The sequence below is a fragment of the Oryzias latipes genome, chromosome 7 (assembly GCF_053564925.1).
Source record: "Oryzias latipes strain Hd-rR chromosome 7, Olatipes_Hd-rR_3.1".
Classification (NCBI taxonomy): Eukaryota; Metazoa; Chordata; class Actinopteri; order Beloniformes; family Adrianichthyidae; genus Oryzias; species Oryzias latipes.
The window spans coordinates 25,757,535-25,782,187 of record NC_136243.1 but is presented as its reverse complement, the minus strand read 5'-3'; the positions used below and the strand labels follow the sequence as shown (position 1 = coordinate 25,782,187).

Sequence of the window (24,653 nt, the reverse complement as noted above, 5' to 3'; positions counted from 1 at the left end):
TTTTCAAGAGCGACTATTATAACACATTAACATAAATTTGCCTCAGGTGCAATTACAGTTTAGACAGAGAAATATAAACCAAGCTGCTCGACAAAATACATGGGACTAAACTGCATCCTGCAGAGATGAAAAGACAAAAGCCACAAACCAATTCAGAGCAGAGAAACACCAATTGATATTTAAATGAAATCAACAACTGTGTTTACTTTCGCCGCGTCGCCTTCCTGTCTTCTCATCCTGCCTGCAAATGTTTCTTTTATGAGCCGGCGCAGTGCTGGTGACATTATAGCTTCAGTACCTCCACAAGTCCCCGATGGATGGGGGGGGGCTGGCATAAAATGCAATTAGTACGGTCCATGTGGCTGCTAGTGAAGGAGGCGCAGGAGAGGTCCCAAGTGGTTTTTAGAAAACCCTGCTTCTCTGTTAGTTTAAAGACAAAATGCTGTCATAATAATGGTACTGCTTGAATAGTTTTTTGGACCTCCACGTTGTACAATGACTCCTAGAGAATGTATTAACCAGATTGGCTGATGCTTCTATCAATAGCTCCTTCATGGTGATTAATGGATTTTTCAAGCATAATGGGGAGTTTTTAAATAATGCTGCTTCCTAAGTTCGGAGCTAAGCCCTATTGATTTAAAGACCAACTCTAATGAAAATGGTGTTTTCAACATGTTCTTTTGGCATTTTTCTCATTATGGAGGACACATATAAAGAAAATTAGGCTTAACGTTGCTTTTCTGAGTATTTCTTTATTCAAATTGTTATGAATCGGGAGCAGACAAAAAAAAACTCAGCTGAAAAAAGCTTGAGTAGCAGTGACGTCGGTGATAGAGTCGGCAGCTCACAAGCTCCCTGCTCCTCTCCATTCCGATGCATCCACTAGTAGACGAGTAGATCCATGTACGTCTCCGTTTTCCTCGTCTGAGCTGCTGGATAGCCCCGATATTGCTCGGCATTTTTGTTGCAGCAGTCAAGTTCGGTTGGGAGTGTGAGGGGCTGTAAGCTAGCAGGAGAGCGTGTGAACAAAGGGATGATGGGAAGTCAGGGCAGGTCTAGTCTTCAGAAACTATGTCCTGGAAAACAACAGGTTTTGTTGGGGGTGGTTTTTTTTGTGCCAAAAAACGACATAATCGTAATTAACAGACCATCTGGAACACTTTGAAAATAGATGAAAAGATGATGGACGTGGGACTTTAACCCCACTTTTTTGACCAGCGGAACGTGATGATGAAAGAGTACTGTGTCTGACCTATGAAAAGTGAGCACAAAGAAAACAATTTACTGTGCTTCGGGCACACTCGTCCACTGATAGCTCTGTATGCCCGCACTGTCAGGCATTTTCTCATCTGAGAAATGTAGAAACCTTTTACTGAGCAGAGGCGAACAACAACAGCTTGAGGCAACAGATTTATTACAAATTGATCTATTAGATAGCCCTGTTGTGCTTGGCTGTTTCTTCTCCCCCTTTTTTAGTGTCTCTTTTCCCTCCATCTCTCTGACAACCTTCCCCTGATGGCAGCTGGAGAGTATCAGAGAGGAAGTGCTACAGTGGAAACCCCAAATCCAATCCTCAGAACTCATTTACTCTTTACAGCATCTCGGTACAGAGTCCACCTTAATCTCAGTCGATGCGGCATACAGTACTAACACGTCAACCCGAGGCTCAGGACTCACGGGGTGTGAGTGAACTACAAGGACAAAGAAAGGACACATTTAACCACAAGCATCGCCTGCACAGCAGGAGTCTCATTCTTGCTGCTTTAGTGTTTAATCTAAAATCTTACAACATCACTGCCAGCTTTAAAACGCGACAAATTGGGCCTCATGTTTGCAGTCACAACATCGGTGCCGTATTTGCTTTAGTCCATGAGGCCAAAAGCAAAGAAAGCACTTGGAATTATAAATAAAAATAAATAAAGAAACGTGTGATTTATCTAAACCACTGAGGAAAATCTCTGTGCTTCATCGCTCAGGACAACACTTAAAAGATTTTACTTAAGACTTATGGAGCTCAAACACAGACTGCACCAAAGATTATCCACTTTAAAGTCAACACTTCGGTGTTTTGTATGTAATTATTTGCAGATGAGAGAAAAAGTATGTGATCCCAAAGGAGTTTACCTCAATATTTGTATAAATTGGGTGCAAGATGACTTCCCATCACCATCTGAGTCACAAAGAACAGAAAAATAGTCTACTAATTGAAAGCACATAAGCATTTGTTTTCATGTTATTGAACACAACATGTCAATATTCACAGCAAAAGGGAGAAAAGGATTTAACCCTGAGATTTAATAACTGGTTGACCTTGTTTTGGCAGCTATTGCAGGTCGAGCTTGTGCCCTGGCAGAGGGAAGTTTGGACCATTTCTCATTATAAAACAGAAATATTCTTGGCATGTCTTCAGGTCGTGCCTCAGCATCTCAGTAAGGTGGAGGTCGGGACTCTGAGTGGGGCGCCCCAGAAGGTCTGTCTACCTCTGAAGCTATTCTGTTGTTGTTTTACTGCTTTGGTTTGGGTTCTTATCCCATCGCATCACCCATTTTCTGTTGAGCTTCATTTGGCAGACAGATGATCTTAGGTTTTCTGGGTAAACATCTTGATTAACTTTGAAATTCATTTTCTGTCAATGATAGCACTCTGTCCAGGCCTCAAGACACCAAAGAAGCCCTGAAACATGACAACCGCTGCACCATATTTTACGGTGGGGATGAGGTTTCGACGTTGGCATGTTGTGCCTATTATCTCCACACATAGCTCTGTGTGTTCCTTCCAAAATAATTACATTTTGGTTTCATCGGTCACAGAATATTTGCCCAGCAGTGCCGTGAAAAACTTCAAACGTGCTGCAGTGTTTTTTCTGGGCAGCGGCGCCTTGGTCCAGTGTCCTCCTGTGAACTCCATTCTTCCTTTAATGTCAACAAAAATGTGAGCATGTGCCAGAGATTTCTGTAAATCTTTAACGGACACTTTAGAATTCTGGCTCGTTGAACTGAGCGCTCTCGATATCTTTACAGAACGACGTCCCCGAGGGAGACCGGCAACAGCACCAACCCCATTTGCTGACAGTCTGTCTGACTGTAGAATAAAGAACATCCGAGCACTGAGAGATCTTTGTGCAGCCGTTTCCAGCTTTACCCAAGGCAGCGAGCTTAATCCCAAGTCCTCTAAGGTTCAATTCACACCAGGCTGGGAAATGCGCGCTCAAGTGTCCACTTCGGATTAAAAAGTCTATGTAAACGCACGCAAATCTGTGTAAATGTGCGTTTCGGGCATCCACGTTCAGAACTCTCACATTCACCTGTAAATACGCACGTTTTTAAGTTGGGGCTCTACATACAAAACGTGCGGATCTTAAACACGCGTCAAAAGTTCAACCAGTTGAACTTTGACCTATCAGGGACTCAGAACTGTTCGTGACTTATGGATAGCGTCTTTTTCAAAACACGGAACTGCCAACCATTTGAAAATTGGAGGAGACATTAATAAATGCGGTTTGTGTCCGGCTGGAATTCTATGACTTATATGTATCGAAATAGAGCTGTGAAAGAAAAAGCCGGGAGCACGATTGACGAGATTTGCACCACTTCGATTTTTAACACCAAGACTCTTCCAACTACGAGTACACGCTCAAGTATCGAGTAGCAACAGTCTACTCTTCATTTTTAGAATTTAGATTTAAAGTAGCAGAGGGGTGGGACCAGTGCTGTCCTTTTTCATGGAACCATATGTGCCAGTAAATGATGCCAATCTGTGAGTGCATGGGGAAACCCCAAATTTGTTGAAATATTTTGGGAAGAGTCTCTAGGCGGGCAGCTGGAGGGTATGTGTGCACTAAGACACTGTTACGCATTGTGTTCCTGCAGCCCTCGGACCATGCCGTGTCATTACATGAGGCAATCTCTTACCTAATCAGTACTGACACACACACATGCAGCAGCAACAAAGCACTCCTACAACTACCCCACCCCCAGACTTCTCCCTGCTTCTCCTGAGGGGCCAGCCAGCTGATCCTGCACCATTTCATTTCCTTCTTACCCTGAGATGGCTGTTATTTCTTTAGATTACATTTCTATTCCCTTTTTTTTCATTGTAAGAAAAAGAAAACAATGTGCTTCCTTGACAAATCCCCCCCAAAAAACGAGGGATTTCCCACAAATTTCCTAGCAGCTGTATATCAATTCAGGCTAATTATTGCCAAAAAAAAAACTTTTGTTTTCAGAAAAATCTGTGCCTTTATCACATTTTTGTTCCCACTTTGTTATTTCTTCACAACTCAAATGTTATCCAAGATTACATATTCAGTTTCCTCACACTCCATTTTACAGACACTCAGGTACATCACGTACAAAAGATACTGAAATGAGTTACACAAGTAGAATTCTACAGGGGAAATATGCACACTACCTGTGGCCTGCTGAGAGGCGAGCACTGAACAAAAAAAAAAAAACAGAAAAAGCCTATCGCTCGTAAAGATGTGATCAAGCCAGCCACAGACACCGTCAGCATTTGCAAAATGAAGTGAGACAGACCTCAGCACAGCTGAGCTCACATGGAAATCAGATCTGATCACATCCTGAACTTTAAAGACCAGACAGTTCATAATTGTTAACATGAACAGCATTTTTAGATACCATCTCCGTGGTGGAGCTAAACCCGAGTCAAACAAAGATGGGGTTTGAAGAAGCGCGCTTGGATCTAGCTTTATGAGAGGTGAAGGCTGTCAGAGAACACAAAACACATCTTGTGTCTTGCTTCCTCAGACTCGCTGGAGGAAAACTAGAAAGGAAAGCCAGGAGGACGAAGGAGTGCGCTCGCTCGCTCGCCTCATTTCTGCCAGTTTGTGCCCCGTGTGTGTCAGCCCAATATCTTAAAACAACACATGCAAGGCTTTGCTACAGCCAATTACCCGGCTCTTGGCACGGCAACTGAAAAAAACATCTTTGGAGAACAATAAAGAGAGCTTGGCTTGTTGTGCGGGCTGTCAGTAAGTGCTGACAGATTGTTATTTTTAATGAATATACAGCACTTGAATGGCCCATCAAGAGGTCTTTGAGCGACATTGCTCCTTTGTTCAGGCCATTAATTTTCTATGCTACAGCCTGATATCTTGCAGTGAAACAAATATTTAACACTGAAAGGAAAAGCAGAATCAGTCAATCCACTTGGTTCTTCGTCCACTGCTTCCTTTCTACTGTGGGTATTAACAATCATCGGAACAAAAACACCCTTTTATGAAGAAAATGGAACATCTGGATGCTTCATTCCATTCAAACGATTTCACCCCAACGCGTAAATGATGTTCATTCAGCATTCTCAAAACAAGGAAAACTGTCTCATGATCTTTCTTTTCAAAATATGATACAGTAACTAAATTATTAAATATGAGGTACTACTAAACGAATAATCCTCAGACAAAGAAATAACAAATACCAGGAGGAAATACAGCAATATTTCAACTGAGAAGATTTTATAATTGACAATTAGAGAATTAAAAACACTTCATATAATAGAGAACCACTAGAACATGATGAAAAATCTAGCATTTCTAATTTATTTCTCTCAGAAAGCGGATTATCTCCACAGGTATTAACCCACAAGAACAAGGTGACATCAGTGTAACAGCTAAAATATCAGAAATGTGATCTGTGGTCCACTTGGTTTGTGGTATATTTATTCTATCATTTTATTTCTAAGGATAAATGGGTTTGATTTCCTATGTCTTAAAGCAGTAAAACTTTTTTTTGGTAATAATTGTCTTTGTTGTTTCTGCAGCAAACTAGCAAGAGGGCCAAAGATAACCTTTTACACTGCTGATCTGGATTCATCATCTTTAACAGAATGAAGCACAATGCAACAGTTTGAAGCATTTCTAGCACGAGTTTTCCATCGGACGTTTTTGTCCTTTAATGCAAAACCAACACTAAGGTGTTTTTGTTTTTTTTAAGTAAGAGCTGGAATCAAAATTCTGCTTCCATGCAGATCTGTTTAATAATTTAATGACAGGTTTATATTAAATAAGTCACTGACAACTGCAGATCCGCACATAACTCACGTAAAAATGTATTTATCAAACTATTTTAAGGTTTCCAAATAGAAAACAACTTTTTTTTATTGATGCAATACATCTTTATTCCCAGTTGTAACTGGTGTTTTCCAATGATGAGTTATATTTTCTAACTAAATTAAACTGAGCAAAACTAGGGTTCATTTCCAATTTGATCATTTCACATAGAGTTTACAAAATTGCAGATTTTTTCCCCCATTAATTAATGGTTCAGATAGAGTGTAAGGAGTTATTTTGATACACTCAAAAGTATTTCACATAATGTAAAACATTTTTCTCTATTAGATTCAAATAATAAAAACATTAAACATATTTGAATTTGAAAAAATTTGCAAATTGAAGAAACTAAATGATAAACTATTTTAGTAATAAACATGACTACAAAACAACAGAATTACTACTCTCAACCTTTAGTGCAAAATCTGCTGAAATACAATATCAGTAAATTAAAATATAGAAAAGGTTTAATATGCTTGTTTTGGTTTGTTTGCCGTTTATATAACATTTCCACGTGGATATTTTTAAGAAAAAGCTACAATTCGTACAATTACTACTATATGCACAACTCAATTACACAAAGACAGCAACATAGCTTCGAAGGCTAACGTTTCCTGGAGCTAATGACAATAGCTCCACCGTGGGCTCTGGCTAAACCCTGGAAACGCTACTCTTCCGTGAGAGTTAAAAATGAAAAAGGAGAAAAATGCTGCGCTGGCTAGAAAGTATTGTACTGTTTTATCAGGTCGTGTTGGAACGCCGCACATCAAAACAGCGTTTGGGCTGAGTCTACTGCATGTGTTCGGAGCTAGCCGGTGTCAAATGAGCTGTTTGTGTCCAGGCATTACACCGCGTCTAACTGGCATTCCCAATCAGTGCTGCTCACTGCTGTTAGCAGCTAAAACCAGCTCATGATGGTACACAAGCAACACTGAGGGGGCAAACAACTCTATCAGCTAACCAGCTAGCGGATGCTAATGGGGAAATTAGCTCAGCAGCTAGCAAGCAAGGATGTGCGTTTCCACACCAACGTTTACAAACTATTTCTTCACATTTGTCATGTCTCTCTCGGTTGCCGATAAGTGTCAAAGACAAAGAAGAAGCCGATTGGAGCTTGTGGCACTTACCTTAAAGCGCTTGATCTACAACATCTGTGATTTGTTTGATGAGATACTGCAACAACAAACAATAGCAACAGCAGAGGCAATTAGCCAACGTTAGTTAGCCAAGTGTCGCCACTACACAGAGTAGTAAACAGCTGCAGTGCCACCTGTGTGTCTTTTCTCATGTAGCTACAACGGAGCGAAACACCTTTGATGGAATGGTGTCATAAATGATGGACTTAAGAATAAAGAGGGACTAATCGTTGCCGGGATGCTCTGGCAAATGTGTGAGAGGCACTCAGCATGACAGCATCCTTCTTCATCTTGGGGTGAGAACAGTTGGAGGTTCTCTAAGTTTACCGGTGAAATGTCGCCACCCACTGGCCACAGATGGGAATAGCACGTCATTGTGCTTTTTTTTATTTATTTATTTATTTATTTATTTATTTATTTATTTATTTATTTATTTATTTATTTATTTAACCCCCACAAATAATCCTAATCTGGATTTAAGGAGGCAGAAAACATTGAAAATTGAAACAGAATCGACATATGTTTGATATTAAATATTGCATATATCTAAAAAAAAAAATTAATCACTTCAAAACACAAAACACAATATGTTTATTGGACATAATTACAAGTACTCAAAAGTAGGAAGGCACCTGTGTTATAATAATTTTTTTTATTTAATCAATTGGTATTTTAATTTTTATATATCTATTTATTTTATGTAGTATGTTTGTTTTTTTTGCTTCCGTCATTTTTTTTGTTTGTTTTTTCCCCTAAACACTCTTTGGCTCCCTAATTGATTTGATCAATTTATTGTTGCTGTTTTTTGTTTTTGTTTTTGGTATTTTAAACTTGTCCTGTCCAACAACTGAGCAAACAGTAGAGAGCTGAAGGCTCTTGTTTTGTGTGTGTGTGTGTTGGTGTATAATTATGCAAGTGTATTAATCCCCAGCTAAATTAGTCTGGAAAGATGTATTGAGGAAGTGAAATGGTTTGCACTGTTTGTGTGTTTTCTTTTTTTGTTTTGTTTGTGTTTTTCATTGTTTTGTTAAAAGCACTGGTTGTACACAATACAACAAAATCCCTCAGATATATCAAACACATTACAGGAATATTGAAATGCATTGATGCATTTCATGCATTGAAAACCCTAAACAAAGAAATATTAGCGTAGAATGTAAGAAAATGATTGTGTCTCATAATCATAAATAGAGATTTTTGCAGTTATGCATACAATACACACTTAGGTCACATTACATTAATTAAATACAGTGAATACTAACTAAAGGCAAGTACAGTTTGATTTACTGCTTAAAAAGAAGGGAAGTATTTCATTTTATACATCATCAAACACTCCTCAAAGTAGAGCAGGAAAACGGGAGTTATTTGTTTAAGAAATAAACTGCCATGACTTGATTCAATCAATAATTATATTAATAAACTATAAATAAACAAACGTAATGACAAGAATAAATTGTTGGACATAACATTCTTGACAGACATACATAAATAACAAATAAATGAATAAATAAAGAGGCAAACTAGAGATTTTCAAATAGGAACTCATTAAATGCTAATTCTTTCACACTGATTTTGCCATGAAAACCTGTGACAAAAACATTACAGTAACTTAGTTCATCAGGTTTATGAGCCTGACTAAAATGTGCAAAATGAAAAAATAAAAAGCTATAAGAAATATTGATCTAAATCAATTTTAAGGACAGCATTAAAAATCTAGAATTTCAAAAAAATTGAGAGGTCAGAATAGCTTTGCATCCGGCTATTAATAGAATAGAACAGAATAGAACTTAATTGATCCCACATAGGGAAATTATCTTGTTACCATAGTTCTGTTTAAAACAGCTGGTAAACAATAAAACAAAAATCTACACGTAAAAATGTAATAAAGATTCTTTGACAGCAAGTAAGATCTAGCCATATTAGTCTTTCATATAAGTCTTTAAATTACTATTTGAATGCATATTCAGCAAGAAATTACAAAAATATCTTAGTAATAGATCAACTGCAACATTGAGATTACATATTTTATATTTTACAAGTAAACTCTTTTGCAAACCTGCATTAAGCAGCCCCTTCCTTTATTCTGACCATCTGTCCAATTCCTAGAAAATGTACTTAGCTGACATCGTCGCTAGATGGCGCCAAACCCAATGAAATCAGACTTTTTTACTGTCTCATTTTCACTGTGCAACCAACAGGATTCTTTAAAATTAAACCTTACTTTTACATAATATTAAACACATTGGATAAATAGTGTAGTTTTACAGTCTAAGCATAAACTGTCAAAAATGTTTTTTTTTCTCAATTCAAACATTAGCAGTCATCTACAGACCTTCCTGATGGCAGGTCAGGTCTCTGTACCAGCTTTCTCTAATGCGCCTCCTCGGTGATGATTAACCAACAGCAGCAGGTTCAATGAGGGATCAGACAAAACTGCTGTGGCACGAATCCAGCTGGCTATCCCCACCACCACCGTACCGGTGATGAATAGACCTGATTTATCTTCCCAAGGCTTCACACAAACGGGGGGGGGGGGGCAATATCGCACCGCAGCACTGGGCTCATGTTTCTCCCCCTCAGATTACCCCACACACACACACACGCTGCATGACAATAATAAGAAAAGAGGGGATTTGCAACACATTTTACATTTGTTTGTCTAGTTGCTCTAAAAATAGTTTAATTTCAGATGCTTTTCCTGCTTTTGCCGTAGAGTTTAAGTTACAAAACAAACAACAACCTGTGGAAACTATATTTTTATTACATATTTCTGCCAACACTTACATCAACACAAGACCATGTCAGATGTGACATTTAGCACATACAGTACGGTTATCATTGCTTCAGGCAGAGCAGTGCTAAAGTTACAGTAGCTCATATACTCAATAGAGGACCACAATCACTACAACTCACAAGAAGCCTAACAAAAAACTCACACGGTAACGCTAACATAGACATGAGACCGTCACATTCAGAAGCTGAACCATTGCTGGAGGATGACATGAACTGCGGCTGCGCTGATGTACTGTCGCGCCCACACGCCACAATCCACAGACTTGGACCTTGGGTTACAGTGTTGCTCTTTCCTTCTTTCCATACAGGGGCAGGCGGCCTAGCGTGGCATATATTTGGGGATTATCTTGTGAGCAATGAGAAAACGTTGACCCGAGGGAGACAACTTGCTCAGATGGGGTGCCTGAAGTTCTGGCCAGCAAACCGGGCCTTGTCACCAAGCTCCTCTTCAATCCTGGGGGGACAAAAAAAAATAAAAAATTGATTATGGGAAAGAACATAGTAACTGTGGTGTGCCCGGCTGAAATTATGACAAGTCTTTTCATATATGGAACTTAAACTGTGACAGAAAAAATTCGGAAAAAGATTCATGAGATCGGCATCTCTTTGACATTTCACACCAAGTCTCTTCCAACTGTAGGTGGCGGATATGCGCCAATATTTGGTAGCGACAGTCCAGGGTGACCACCACGTGTTAAACACACGTTAAAGAATGCCTGTTTAACGTGTTCTTGAACACGCATCCCTTGCCTGGTGTGAACATAGCATCAGACTGAGCAGCGCTTCTTCTTCTGCATTTCTGCGAGTAGCAAATACTGATCCGCACCTTCAGTGCCCTATATCCCTTCTGCTATCTTGTCCAACAACGTTTTTTTAAGTCACAAACAAGTCACACCAGAAGCTGCAACCTCGGCCAACTAAACCATGTGTTTGTGAGGGTGATTGTAGAAATCGGACACACCTAAGGATCTGGTTGTATTTGGCCAAACGCTCAGATCGGCAAGGAGCACCCGTCTTGATCTGAAAGAAAAAAAAAAAAAAGAAAAGAAATTCAGAGTCATCTCACTGTGTTTGCTTCGTGCTGGTTTTTAATCTAAATGCTTCCAAATGTCACTTTACCTGTCCGGTGCACAGACCGACCACAAGGTCAGCGATGAAGGTGTCCTCTGTCTCTCCAGAGCGGTGGCTGACCATCACGCCCCAGCCGTTGCTCTGGGCCATCTTGCAGCTAAAACACAAATAATAAATATTTTAACCAATAACCGGAAACACTAAATCCTCCTGAAACCATCGACACTGCAGTCACTATTTGAATTTATGAAACAGGAGAGTTGTGGACACTCACGCCTGCAGGGACTCTGTGACCGAGCCGATCTGGTTGACCTTCAGCAGGAGACAGTTGCAGGCCTTATCAGCCACGGCTTTGGCGATGCGTTTGGGGTTGGTGACAGTGAGGTCATCGCCGACCACCTGGATGCTGGTGGTGGCAGTAAATTTGGCCCATGCATCCCAGTCATCCTGGTCAAATGGATCCTCAATGGAAACCACTGTGGGGGAACAAAGTTTCATGTAAATGACAAAGAGCTCCCCAAAACATGCACTCCTTCGTCACTAGGTGGTGCTGGAGGAAACAAAACAAGGTATCTGAAGATTTCAGTGCCGGTTTGCTGATGTCACAGAATATTCTAGCCTTTAATATTGAATACAGCTGCCTGCTGAATGATGGTTATTGAGAAGATCTAAATCTTGCAAACATGGAGAAAAATAATCTTTTCATTTAACAATTTAGGATTTTCTACCTGGGTAATCCTTGACAAAGCTCTTGTAGAGGTCAGCCAGTTTGTCTGGGGAGATGTAGCGGCTGGGGTCGTCTGGAGACTTGAAGTCCAGGTCATATTTGCCGTCCTTGTAGAACTCAGAGGCAGCGACGTCCATGCCAATAACGATCTTGTCAGTGTAGCCGGCTTTAGCAATAGCATTTTTCAGCAGCTCCAGAGCTGGAAAACAACAACGTTGTTATGATGTGACATAAAGGGCTATTTAAATAATAGGGATTTGAATGCAGGGGGTGCCATATAAGCCCCCTGGTCTGACAGAGCAGTCAGCGCCTGGCAGGCTTTGTGTTCAGTGCTGAGCTAAGATCTTAATTTAGAAACCATACTGTATGTCAGCCTAAAGAGTGAAATGGATTAGCTACTACCCTGGAGGCTTTATGAACGTTTACCCCTGAGAAAACATTACTGCAAATGTTTCTATGATGAAGTTTAGTCTCTTTAAATACTTTTGTCGTCTTAGAACCAAACCCCATTTTCCTTCAACTGCTGCAGGAGTTTATCGCACACCTTCTTTGTTCTCCAGGATGTTGGGGGCAAAGCCACCCTCGTCGCCTACATTAGTGGCGTCCTTTCCATATTTCTCCTTGATGACGTTCTTAAGGTTGTGGTAGACCTCGGCGCCAATGCGCATGGCCTCCTTAAAGCTGCTGGCTCCAACAGGCAGGATCATGAACTCCTGCATGGCCAGCTTGTTGCCGGCATGGGAGCCGCCATTGATGACGTTGAAAGCCTGATGGGAAACAGAAGAGCAGCGTGGAGTCAGATGTGGACGAGTGGCACTGGATAAATCTGTTGGTGTCCTCTCTAAAGCCTGGCTTGGATAACTGCACTGATGCTCACAGGGACGGGGAGAATGACTTCAGGGTTGCCAGCCAGGTCTGCAATGTGGCGGTAGAGAGGAACGCCCTTCTCCGCTGCACCCGCCTTGCACACAGCCAGGGACACGCCCAGGATGGCGTTGGCACCAAACTTTGCTGAAGGGAAAACCGCAGAACTATTATTCCAAACGCAAAACTATTATCTGCAAGAATTATTTGTATTTCAGGTTTAGCATTCAGCTGCTAAAACTACATTTTTGACAAAAATTACCGTTTTATACAGTAAAGTAAATCTTTATTTTAATATTGAAAATTTTATAATAAATCTTACTTTGAGGAAATAGCTTATTTTGAAGAAGATTTAATACAGGTTTATGTTAAAACTATAGTAGTAAAGATGTTAATGTTTGTTCTGAGTAATGGAAAAATAATTGCCTTCATTCATTGACAATTTATGAAAAGGTTAACGCTTTAACCCTGGAGATGTCGCTGGCGATGCCTAAATAACACACACTCTTTGACGTCTTCCACCGTTTACACGATCAATGTGAATCCTCTGATTCCGATGTGGAGAAGAGCAGCTTTCTTTATCAGCTTTGCATCGATATGCAACATAACTAACGTAAAGCTTTGTTGTGCTTTTCTCTGCAACAGAATGGGCTGATTTCGTAAGCACTTCACTACTTTAGTGCTGCATATGAGTGCTTTTCTCCACTTCAGAATCCGCTGGAATGACAGTAGTTGTGCAAACGTCTGAAGTTCAGTAGTAGAACACTTGAGGTAAAGGGTTAAGGGTGTGTTTCATCACCATGAAGAATTTGTAGTTCTTTTGATAATTAATTTGATAATTCCCAACTTTGTCCCAGTAAATTTTGTCTGACAAAATATGGTTTTCTGTTCTATTTTATGCAGAAAACCACATAGAAGCTGCAACAAGAGTTAAAAGATTAAACCCAAATGTGACCTTACATTTGTTTTCTGTGCCATCCATGTCCAGCATCAGCTTGTCGATCTTCTCCTGGTCCACGACGTTGACATCCTGATTAAAACACAAGTTGCAAAAATAAATATCAAACTTTATCTTAAATTGTTAACAGTTCGTTAGTTCAAAATAAAACAAAAATACTTAAAGTAACAGAATTAGACCGAAGGAGCTGTGCCAAGGCCACATTAATGTTTAGTAATATTAACAACATCCAAAGACAAACTGCCACATAGAGGCAACATGGTTTCCAGATACTTTTTAGAAAGGATCAATATCTTCTTAAAGTGGGACAATGAAGTTAAACACACAATAACATTAGTCAAACAATAAGTGGTCCTACCTTGCTAACCAGTGCAGGTGCAATAGTTTTATTGATATGTTCAACTGCTTTTGAGACACCTGCAAGGGACAAGCAGACCATGACTGACCCAGACAGGAAAGGGTCATGCACAGCAGGCCAGACAGATGACCACAGAACATCCAAATTTACAAAAGTGTGTTAAGAATGATGTAAAAGAAATTCATGTCATCTTTTGATTTGCTGCTTTTCTTTTTTCTGTGAACATCTGTTAGTTCCTGACAGGATTAGTCTCCAAAGCAAACTCATTCTTCATGCTTTTGTGCACAGAGTGGTTTGAAAAAGACTCATCCTGGTCTTCAACACGCTATTTACCTGGTTACATAATGCAGGAGCCAAGAACTCATTGATATATTTTACTGCTCTTTTGACTCCTAACAGGAGGAAGAGAAACGCAGGAATTGGACATAAAGAAGAAGAAAAAAAAAGAATAGAATGCTGAGATCGTAGAGGTGTTGCAGGAAGCTTAAAGCAGGTAACCTTGGGGTCGTCTTACCTTTGCCCATGTAGCGAGTCTTGTCATTGTCACGGAGCTCCAGGGCCTCATAGATGCCGGTGGAGGCTCCGCTGGGAACTGCCGCTCTAAAGAGACCTTAAAGACACACAAATCATTTCTCAATGTTTTCATCTTCCATTAAATGCATCAATGAGATCATGAAAGCATGTTTCCCCAACATCAATATCTGTGGTGTTATGCAGCTGAGAATCTGCTGGGAGCTTTCAATGTGTGAAAGGGAAGATAAACCAAAGCAGAGAGGACAAAGGGGGGTGAGCAGGTTCAGCTGCATGAAGGTTGTGACATAACAGGAGAGAGACCCCACACTGAGCATGTGCAGTGAGCCTGTGGCAGGACACCAAAACACGCCCACACAGAGGACAGGCATGTTGGGTAAAACCAACATGGATTCACCAAGTAGATGGGGAAAAAAAAAAAAAAAAAAAAAAAGGATTTTGCTCAGTGGAGCAGCAGACAGGCGCTCAGAGGATTTAGAGCAAATATATTCAGTTCAGATTTAACAGATCATCTCTAGACAAAAATCACTTTCTGTTAAACCTGGAGACAACCCATTTAAAGAACTTATTATGTAAATAACCAGTGTGAAAAACACTAAGAGTGGAAAAGAAACACTGGATTAAATATTTTGCACACCATCTCTGGTGTGGCTGCAGGATCTAAAAAAAAAAAAAAGAAAAAGGGAGTCTGCTGTCATCAGAAAAGCACCAAGAACTGTTTAAAAACTAAAAGCTGTCTGTAGAAGAGCCGTCCTGTTTCCCTCACTTCCATGTCAGTGGTCATTTAGGCTGCCTCATTAACATTCCCACTTGGTTTCAGTCGGCTGAGCGAGGCTTTTGTGTGACCTCATGGGACTGAAAAGCTCCCAAAAACCCTACAGATACGCTTGGGCCATTAGTTCATTGAATAAATTGATCTTGGCTTCAGTCAAACTGCTGAGTTCAGAGTCTGGCTGTTTAATGGGAACTTTTACCATTGAGCTAATGAGAGCAGAAAACAGACGTTTTTGAGCACAAAAAAAGAATGTAACTTTTTAGACAAGCCAAGTAAACATGTACTGGAAGCCTCCCTGTACTGTATGAGCAATAGTGATGGGACCATTACAGTATGAGAGTGCAGCCGAGGCAGTGTTAAATTACAAGAGCCATTTTTATATACACATCATCTGAACCCGCCCTCAGCCTGCAACACAGCAGCCAAGAAGCTACGCTAATACAGCAACTCCTTTACTTTTCTATGAAACGAATTAAAAACTACAATCTGTGAATTACAAGAGCAGCACTTTGATCATTTTAAATTAGGGAAAATTCATGACAGGACCACATCAATGTTGCAAAACTTGCAAAATATTACAACACGTCTTTAAAATAGCAGCTTAATATTGCAACACATTGTTCAAAATCTGTTTTCATTGTCGTAACAAAGACCAGATCGTGTTAAACAATGGCTACATCTGCTCAAACGTTTTCCTTACGATGTCTAACCTTCATTTTTTGATGGAACGTCTTTGACCTTAATGGGTGATTTTTTTCTGCAAAAACGAAGCACATGGCTGAACGTCACTCACTTCTCGGTGCACACAGAGCGTTTACTATTTTATAGAGCTTCCGAAATCCAGTACAACCGAACATCACCAGAAGTATTTGTAATGTACTAGTGTGCATTGATGCTCACTAGATTAGCAAATATAGGCCACAATGCATTGCGTTTGAAAAATTTCTCATTTGAAAAAATTGATTTAAATGCATTATTCAAGTTGTCATCATCAGAACAAAGCAGATTCACGATTAGTCTTTGCAAAATGTTCACACGCAAATGGTTTTTACTTCACCACATGGGTGACGTCAAAGTCCGCATTTAAATACTTTTGTTTTTTAAAGTGGCCAGTTGAGCGTTTGAATGGAGTTAAAATCCAGGGCTGTATATAATGCAGCACTTCAGGCTTTTAGGGGTTTGGAAGTTTTTCAAGTTAATCAAACCTTTACACCATTAATATAATCATCTGAAAATTCAGGAAAACTTCACAGAAAGAGAAGTGGAGGTGCAACATATTGGCAAACAGAAAAGATTGACAAAACATAAAAGTATAAATTACCTTTCTTGGTGTAAAGATCAACCTCAACAGTGGGGTTGCCACGGGAGTCAAAAATCTCACGAGCGTGGATCTTCAGGATGGACATGATTCTAGATCTGTAGAAGAACTGACATCAAAAGGGAAATTGATTTCAATAAAGCTTCACAGGACCACCAGACAGGCAGCCTGCATCCAGTCAAAGCTTTAATGTCACAGTGACTTAAACACAAACAGGAACACTCCAAATAACAACAAATATGAGATACTTGCAAACAACAAAACCTCAAATGTGAGTTTGAATGAATGAGTGCTGTGAACACCTCCAGACTAATGCTGGCTGGCCTGAAATTCAGGATATGTTTAGTTTGAAAAAGGGGCGGGGCTTCTGCAGTGCAGTTTTATTCAATCTACCACATATTACAAAAGGATTGCAAAATCATTGCACAAAAGCTCCAGTTTTTTTCCCCCTAGAGGGCACAATAGGTGTGTGACTTGACACAAATGCAGGGTTTAGTCTCTTTTTGTTTAATGAATCACTTCACTGATATGAGCTGGAGGCCCTAGTGTTGCCTCAAACCTCCAGAGCCTTTGGTATCTCTCAGAATGTGTGCTGGATGGAGGTCAAACAAGGTTTGGAATATCAGACAGTCTGGCAGCAATGCCTGCAGCACCGTATTGATTATCAGCTCCAACGTGGGCCAATATCTATAGATTAACTTGCACTGAGTGACTAACTTTACTCTAAGCCTGTGAAGTAAATGCAAGTACAACACACAGTGATGGAAAATACTAACTTTAAAAGCCAAAATGGAAATGCATCAGTGTCTACACAAAACTAAACAGAAATATTTCCTTTTTATGACTATTGTATCCCCCCCCCCATTTTTTTTTACTGGCCATCAAAATGTGTCTGTGAGAACACACATCGGTCGCATGTAGTACGTTAATACTAATTTTTATAGGTAGACGTTTCTTCTAAGGAAGAAACATTTCGATGGGACATTTTTAGAAAGTATTTCTTGGGTTTACTTGATTTAAACAGCTGTGAGAACATCTCATCTACCTAATCTGCAAAACTACTTCTTTTATGATATTATAAAAAGGAAAATATGTTTATAATAATGTGTCTTTTAGTGAGGGGGCACCTCCAAGTTGACCCCCTTTTTCAGTGGTGGAAATTAAAAGATGAGTTAATCTTCGTGAATAATTAAGAGTAGAAACTTGATCACTTTCTGAGATCCCATTCATTCAAACTGATTTCCTGCTATAATTTAGGTGACCTCAAGTTGTGAAAAAATAAACTAATAAAGTAAAACAACTACATAGCTGGAAAAAAGGTGAATAAAACCTACAAATAGAGGAAAATCGACTCTCTTCGTGACTGTAGGGGAAAAACCCCGTGTAGTCGTGAGGAGGCCGGACACCCCCATGTCTGTTAACCGGTAGTTCACTCTGAGTCAGCGCGTGCCTCTGTGACTGCCATCTTTAACGGCTAAAAGACGTTTCTTTTCTAAATGAAACGTGAAGGGAAAAAAAAAGTCTGCCTGCATCGACGTGAACCTGCAACTTGACGCCCCCCCCCCCCGACATCCTGCAGCTCCAAATGGAGACACGTTTCACCAGCTGACGGTTTAAAAATAGACGGCGTGCTGCAAACTTCTCCATCCTGTCATTTGGGGGGCTTTAAGCTAGAAGATCAAACGTTTTTAAACGCGCTGTCGTCATGAATCCGACACAAAAATTATAATATAATGTAGGATGCGGCTACCACAAGGACAAATATTCGAGGCTTCCGTCGAGGATGTGTTAGGACACCGACAGGGAAAAGGAAGAGCGGACATTTTTTTTACATAGAGGACACAGAAAATACTAATGACAGTTATGACACGACAAAAAAGTGAAGAAATAAAGCTGAGTTACCGTTGCGGCCTAGCTGTGTACAGGAGCGGTGCGGTGCTCTGCGTCTGTCTCGTGCGGTCACGCGAAGAAGGCGCTCGTGCCGACCTGAACTGGATGTTAAGTGGACGGAACCAGGAAAGAGCCGAGCGATGTGATTGGCTGAGAGCAAGTTACGTCACTGATGAGGGCGAGCAGTAGAGCACGTTCGCCCACAGAAAAATGTCTAAAAGTCAAAACGTAAAAAGTAACACAGAAAATTAACCAACAGTCAATATACTAAAAATAAATATTGTTCGCTTTGTAAAATGCTAAAAAAATTATTTGGAACTTTGTAACGTAGTTTGCTCAAATGGGAAAAATAGTTACTGGAATACACACTGTACTGTTCATATGTACATTTTTAATTTCCTGTAAAATATGCCACACAAAAGAGTTTATTTTCTTGTTATTCAATGCGGATGTAATCTATTACGGTTTGATTTTGTAATGTTGCAACAAAGGTTATGAAAAAAACATGTTCACGAGCAGGAGGAGTCTGGCATCCCGGGGGGGGGGGGGGCAGAGGATGCGGAATATTTTGTCATGTTGTTGTGCTAAAGTCACCGTGTAAACATTCATTACTATATAGGATCTTAGATGTACGTTTCCTTTGAAAATTATTGAAATCGTGAAATGTGATTAAATGAGTCAATTCAAAAAGGCTGTGACGCACATATGAGTACGTGCAGGGAAGCAGGCATGCGGGATCTCCTATGCAGTGTTGCGTTGTTGGTCACATGTCCCGGGGTGGTGTTGTTTTCCGGCAAAGACTTTCCAATGTTTCAACAATATGAATGTCATTTGTTAAATGAATGGCGCGTGTGGTTGGCCAACCTTACGGAAGCGGCATCATTTTTAGAGATGATCGAGCGATAAAACTGGATGAATTTGGTCACGTGTGGCTGTTTTTGAGAAGCAGACATGTGGAAAAACTCTGGATTCATCTAACTTTTGAGCATTAGAAAGGAGCATTTCCTGTTTTGAGCTTTCCTTCTGTCTGTAACTTGATGCTTTCAGCAGTAGGATCTATTATTGAAGTCAGGGGGAGCGCAAACACAAAGACACGCTGTGGAGCCGTTTAGATTGCACATCCATGTGGTCAAAGTACTGCAAAGCTGTTCTCATCAATCACTAAATGCACACATTTCCTCGACGAGTATTTACGGGATACCCCAACAAATTTGTCTTTTCAAGTCACTGCATGACTATTTTCTGCAGCTGCGCAGTACGCAGCGTCAATGGAAGCAGCAACAGGATGATGACTTTCTGCTGCAGTGACCTTGAGGAAGCCATTGTTTCATATTGGGCTGCGCCATCTGCTGCTCAAATGCTGAACATGTAGCAACAAGTACTTCAAGCATTCAATCGTGCAGGTATGACCTGACTTGAGCTACAAACAACTCCTGAGCCCAGAAAGGCAAACAAAAGACATTTTGGACTTTTTAAACGAGGTCAAAACATAATCAGCAGTCTATTTGGGTAAAAATGAGGGCAGCATTTTAAAGACAATCGAATAAAAGAGCAGCGTATCAGAAAATAAAAGTAGTGGAATTGGAGCTTTAACGTTGATGAGGTAATTGGTTGCTGATAAAAAAAACTCTTGAGGTGAGTGACTGCATAGGGAAAAAAGAAGAAAAAGGAGGCCAATGGGGACCTCTAGTGGCTACATAAGGGTATTGAACAGGGGTCTCAGACTCCAGGCCTGGAGGGCTGGCATCCTGCAGATTTTTAAGAAATCCTGCCTCATCTGCTGCTGATTACCTGGATCAGTTGTGTTTAGCCAATAAGGAGTTTCAGTGGCAGGTTAGTTGGAAAACATGTAGGACACCAGCCCTCAAGGCCTGGATTTTAAACCCTGTGGTGTAGGACAAACACAAACAGACCATCCAACCATCTTCTGAGTCCCTTTCAAAATCACTGGGTTGCTGGAGCCAAACCAGCAATTGTTGGGTGAAGGTCATTAGTCTGTTGCAGGGCCACAGAACCACACACACCTAGGGATCATTTGGAGACACCATTTAACCTATGAAGCAGGTCTTAGAACTGTGGGAGGAAGCCGGAGCGCCTGGAGAAAACCCACACACGCATGGGGACAGGGATCATACAGAGGGGTCCCTGCCAGTATTTGAACCAGGGCCCTGTGAGGCAAGAATGCTAGCCGCTACTGCACTGCACAGCCCTACACAAACAGACATTTTTATTTTAAGGCTCCACACTCACATTAATGTGTGGGAGATGCACAGAACATTTGTTCCCTCAACTTCCTGCTCAAAGCTTTGATCACAGTCAACACTGACGTAACAAAGGTAGGTTTTGTTCATTCTATCCTGCCAATTATGTTACTTAAACCAGCAACCGTTCAGTTGAAGGTCCATATCTCTTAACCATCAGGCTACCACCTTCCTGATGGAAATTAGTTATGGTCCAGTTTAACCCTTGTGCTACCTTAGATGACCCCACCCTTGCATTGACGTGTTATTCCTACCATGACAAAGGTGGACAAAGGTGGAAAGATTTCATGTAATCCATGGACACCAGTGAAGATCACAAATCATTGAAGAAAAAAGGTTCAGAGCACCGTCTAGTGGGTCTAGATGACCCAACTCCCAATGGCAAAGTGCCCAGGATATTGCAAGGGTTACAACTTCTTTTAACCTCTTTTTGAAATTTACACCAGAGCTCCATCTGGTGGTTTTCTGTGGAGCTTACATGTTCTTCTGTTTGGTTCTAAGATCTAATGGAGAATTCCAATTCTGTGAAACTTACTTGAAACTTAACATAAGAAAGAAGAAATGCGAGAGGAAATACTTAAAAATGCAATTTAAAGCATAATTGTTACATTTATGTCCTCTATCATCAGAAAAATGCCAAAATAACTTGTTTAAAATGCATTAAACATAATTTTATCAGGGTGTGTCTTCTAGAATCAGTAACTGTCAAGCGTTTACAAACACACACTCCAAATGATTACTGTTAACACTGAAAAAAGGGAGAACACGACTTGATGATTTTAAAGAGTAGCCCACATTTTCATTTCCCTTTCTAATCCTTGTTGACCGTTGAAAATTTTTGGTGTACACTCATGGCAAACTAACAAGTCAAAAATAATTTTTTCACAATCTTGTGTTAAAGAATTGTGACGGATTTCACATTTCACAGACTGCAACATTTACTGGTATTACACAATCGGACCAAGAAGGAAATGGTCAAGTTCGTGTGAAATGTCGCCGCACAATCGAAGGCTTAGAATATCAAAAATGCTTGTGGTCTGACTGTGGTATGCTGACTAACAAAACTGTCTTATTTTTTTTTTTACCTTTTAGCATGCAATATGCAAAAGAGCAGAGCAAAATCAGCCCAAACTAAGCCAACAAGCACATCTAAAATGAATGTGTTTCTGTTTTTGTGCAGGAATATATTACTGTCAACCAGGTACTTTGTGATGGCTTGACTCACAGGCATTAAAGCTGCTTTCCACTCATCAAACCAGAGCTCACATTTGTTCAGTCTAGAACGTTTTCAAGTCATCACATCTATGTGCACAGGCAGTTCGGGTCCATGGTAATTGCCGGCTGCTGCTTTCTTACCCAAAAACCATGAAATAAATTTGTCCCAGAAGGGCTCGGTGACTCACAGACAGGCCGTTTCTGCACAGCGTTCAGGCGTGAACATGTGCAAAGGTGAGAATGAGGTGTTGCTCTGAAAAGGTTTTCATGCTCAGAGAACCATGGCAGCGAAAAGTAAATGAAGAGCCACACGAGTTTTTGTCTGATGTGTTTTTGGCTGCATCAACAACGTGTCAAGTAAAAAAAAACACACACAGATCATCATGTGCAGTCATATGGTGGCACATAAACATCAGTGTGACTCTAAGAAGAAAAAAACATAACCGTCTTTGTGTAAACCTGACTGAGTAATGCTTACTAATGCTTACAGAGAAACGTTTTAACAATCGCCAGACAAGTTAGGTGGTACTAACGACAGTTAGGCTCACTAGACTTTAACCTTCACTCTCACAAAAATCTTTAAGGTTTGGAGATTCACAACTCACTCTATAATACTGGAGCTGACAAGTCTTTATTTTAAAACTGAGAGAATTGAATAAACGTTGCATCAGAGTATTTATTTTTCTTAAAATCATGTCATTTTGATTGTGAAGAAAAATAATTTGGGTTAATATGTGATTTTAATCCCATACTCAGACATGATATTTTAAAAAATGAGGTGTAGAAACTACCAGAGAGAGAAAAAACGATTTTTTTCAGTTTGGATGACAAACAGAGTGGCAGAAAAGACATTTTTTCCAGAGGTCTTAGTACAAAGCTGTAGTGGGATAGTAGGTTTGGGTAACTAAAACAAACGTATATTTTCCCCATCTTCTGATAGTAAAACCCCACTCTAGATGGGGAGTTTTTGTTTTTTTATGACCTTAACTTGTTTATTAACTTGTTAGGAAGGTTTTAAATTTCAATCTAATGAAAAAAAAAGCTTCTTTCTGTTTGTTTTACCCTTGGTGTATAAGGCGTGAAAAAAATGCAGCAAAAGCAGTCATTGAATATGTGCAATGATGTCTGCAAAGATGTGCACAGTCAACAGCACTTCCTTGTTCAAATAATTTTAAAACTGCTATTTCCTTGATCTTAACAGGTGTGAGTCTGCAGCTTCTCTACACAGTGCATGTCAGATTCACATCATAGGGCTTTAAACTAACAGCTTGTTCTCAGCAGATGCAATTACACCGGTAGAGTCCTTGAGACTTAAAAACTATCATTGTCCTCGTGGTGATGATGGACCCAGTGATTTTCTAAAGAAGAAGACATCTAAGATTCATGTCTAGTGAGGTCCCAAGGGGCATCATGTCTGTTGGTTCATAATGATCTCAGTCTTTGTGTGTCAAAGACTGAGATCAGCTCCAGGTTCCCATCAGAGGAATCCTTTAATGCAAAAATTAGCATAGTATGAGAAGAATCACTTGTTGAATTCTTAATTTTTTTACTTCTCAAAAACCAAAAAAAAGTTTTTGCAAAACAAGTTAGATGTAGCTTGGAGTCAAAAAAAATTTTCTTTTTAGGAAAATAACAATGGTGGCCTGTTTTCAGTCATGTGGGGGAGACTTCACTCTTTCGTGACTTCTATTTGACAGAAACTGATAAAGATTAAGTCAAGTTTTCTCCCCAGAGGCAACTCTGTTGATAACTCCTAACACATTATAAGAAATTCCACAAAGCTTGTTTCAATGATTGTCACCCAAGAGAGTCCTCAAAGATCCAATTTAAAGGAATGAAGGAACAGGACTCGGACAAGCATCAGGCTTCTTTCTCTTCCACTGTAAACCGTTTTTTAGACCTTTTTTTGACATCTTTTAGCTGTAACCTGGTTTTAAACAAAAACTGGAAAAAGCTAAAACAACTCTAACAAGTCAAAGGTCTAATGTCTGATGAAAGCCTGTCCTTTTTGACCGTCTTATCAGTGAGGTTTGCGTGATTAAAACCTTTTACTCAAGAAGTTGAGCGTTTCTGCTCAAGTTTCATATGTTTATTCTCATGAGTGACCTTCTGAAGAAAAGCAAAAGTCTGCTTTTATAGGATTTGTTTCTGTTGAACGGTTTCTGAGGCAAGTTTCACTCTCCCACTCACACACTAGTTTGACACCGTTGGCATTTGTAGTGCAGGACATGTTTTGACGAGTTTGAACCAACAGATAAGTTGGAGCCACATCGTGATACTTGGAAAATGTGTTTGTTGAAATAGAATATCACAAAAAGCAGATGAGTGGGTTTCTGGAGTTTCATTTAGCTTCTAGAAGTTTCAAGTCTATAACTAAGATGATTCTTCACAGAAAAGTATGTTATCAAACCCTTGATGAAAAGGATGAAATTTCCCATAATAAGTCATTTTGAAAGAGAGTTTTGAAAACGTGCAAAATCCATTATATTGGTTCTTAATCAAACATAGATAGAAATGACCAGAAGTGGATCAAACACTTCACCCCCCCCCCATCCCCCTTTCCCCCATGCAAATAAATGCCAGCTTATTTTAAGAACCAGCTCTGATAAGAGAGATATTGTCATTCCATCCACTTTGGAGCAATTGGGAGGCGTCCTGGGCGTTCTCAGCAGAGGTTTCAACGCCTCCC

General features: G+C 40.0%; 2 protein-coding genes across 10 annotated transcripts in view; both read right to left on the bottom strand.

The window, feature by feature from the left end:
* The window catches only part of rerea (arginine-glutamic acid dipeptide (RE) repeats a), a 145,841-nt gene extending 138,289 nt beyond the window's left edge, over positions 1-7,552 (bottom strand). For 4 of the 8 annotated variants that reach the window (XM_023956535.2, XM_023956539.2, XM_023956540.2 and 1 more), the window contains exon 1: positions 7,195-7,552. The gene's annotated coding sequence lies outside the window, so the exon portion shown is untranslated. The remainder of the gene's footprint in view (positions 1-7,194) is intronic. The other 4 variants (XM_023956538.2, XM_078950720.1, XM_023956537.2 and 1 more) reach the window with 4 other exon arrangements.
* A 2,392-nt stretch (positions 7,553-9,944) lies between these two features.
* Positions 9,945-18,640, bottom strand: eno1a (enolase 1a, (alpha)). 2 transcript variants are annotated; one of them, XM_023956545.2, is made up of 12 exons: positions 18,501-18,640; positions 16,602-16,707; positions 14,489-14,584; positions 14,308-14,366; positions 13,619-13,688; positions 12,672-12,805; positions 12,339-12,561; positions 11,796-11,993; positions 11,342-11,543; positions 11,116-11,224; positions 10,958-11,016; positions 9,945-10,450 (listed from the first exon to the last, which is right to left on the bottom strand). In XM_023956545.2, exons 2-12 carry the CDS (start codon positions 16,684-16,686, stop codon positions 10,387-10,389), a joined length of 1,299 nt encoding a protein of 432 aa, XP_023812313.1. In that variant the 5' UTR covers positions 16,687-16,707; positions 18,501-18,640; the 3' UTR covers positions 9,945-10,386. The 2 variants fall into 2 exon arrangements, with proteins under 2 accessions (XP_023812313.1, XP_023812312.1); XM_023956544.2 differs by lacking the exon at positions 14,308-14,366 and adding an exon at positions 13,975-14,033.
* Between the last annotated feature and the right edge of the window lie 6,013 nt (positions 18,641-24,653).

Excerpts from the sequence above, each read along its gene's own strand:
- eno1a (XM_023956545.2), bottom strand. The coding sequence starts at position 16,686 with ATGTCCATCCTGAAGATCCACGCTCGTGAGATTTTTGACTCCCGTGGC. Across the intron at positions 14,585-16,601 it reads TGATCTTTACACCAAGAAAG|GTCTCTTTAGAGCGGCAGTT; the intron begins GTAATTTATACT and ends TGTGTCTTTAAG. Across the intron at positions 11,017-11,115 it reads TCGGTCTGTGCACCGGACAG|ATCAAGACGGGTGCTCCTTG; the intron begins GTAAAGTGACAT and ends TTTTTCTTTCAG.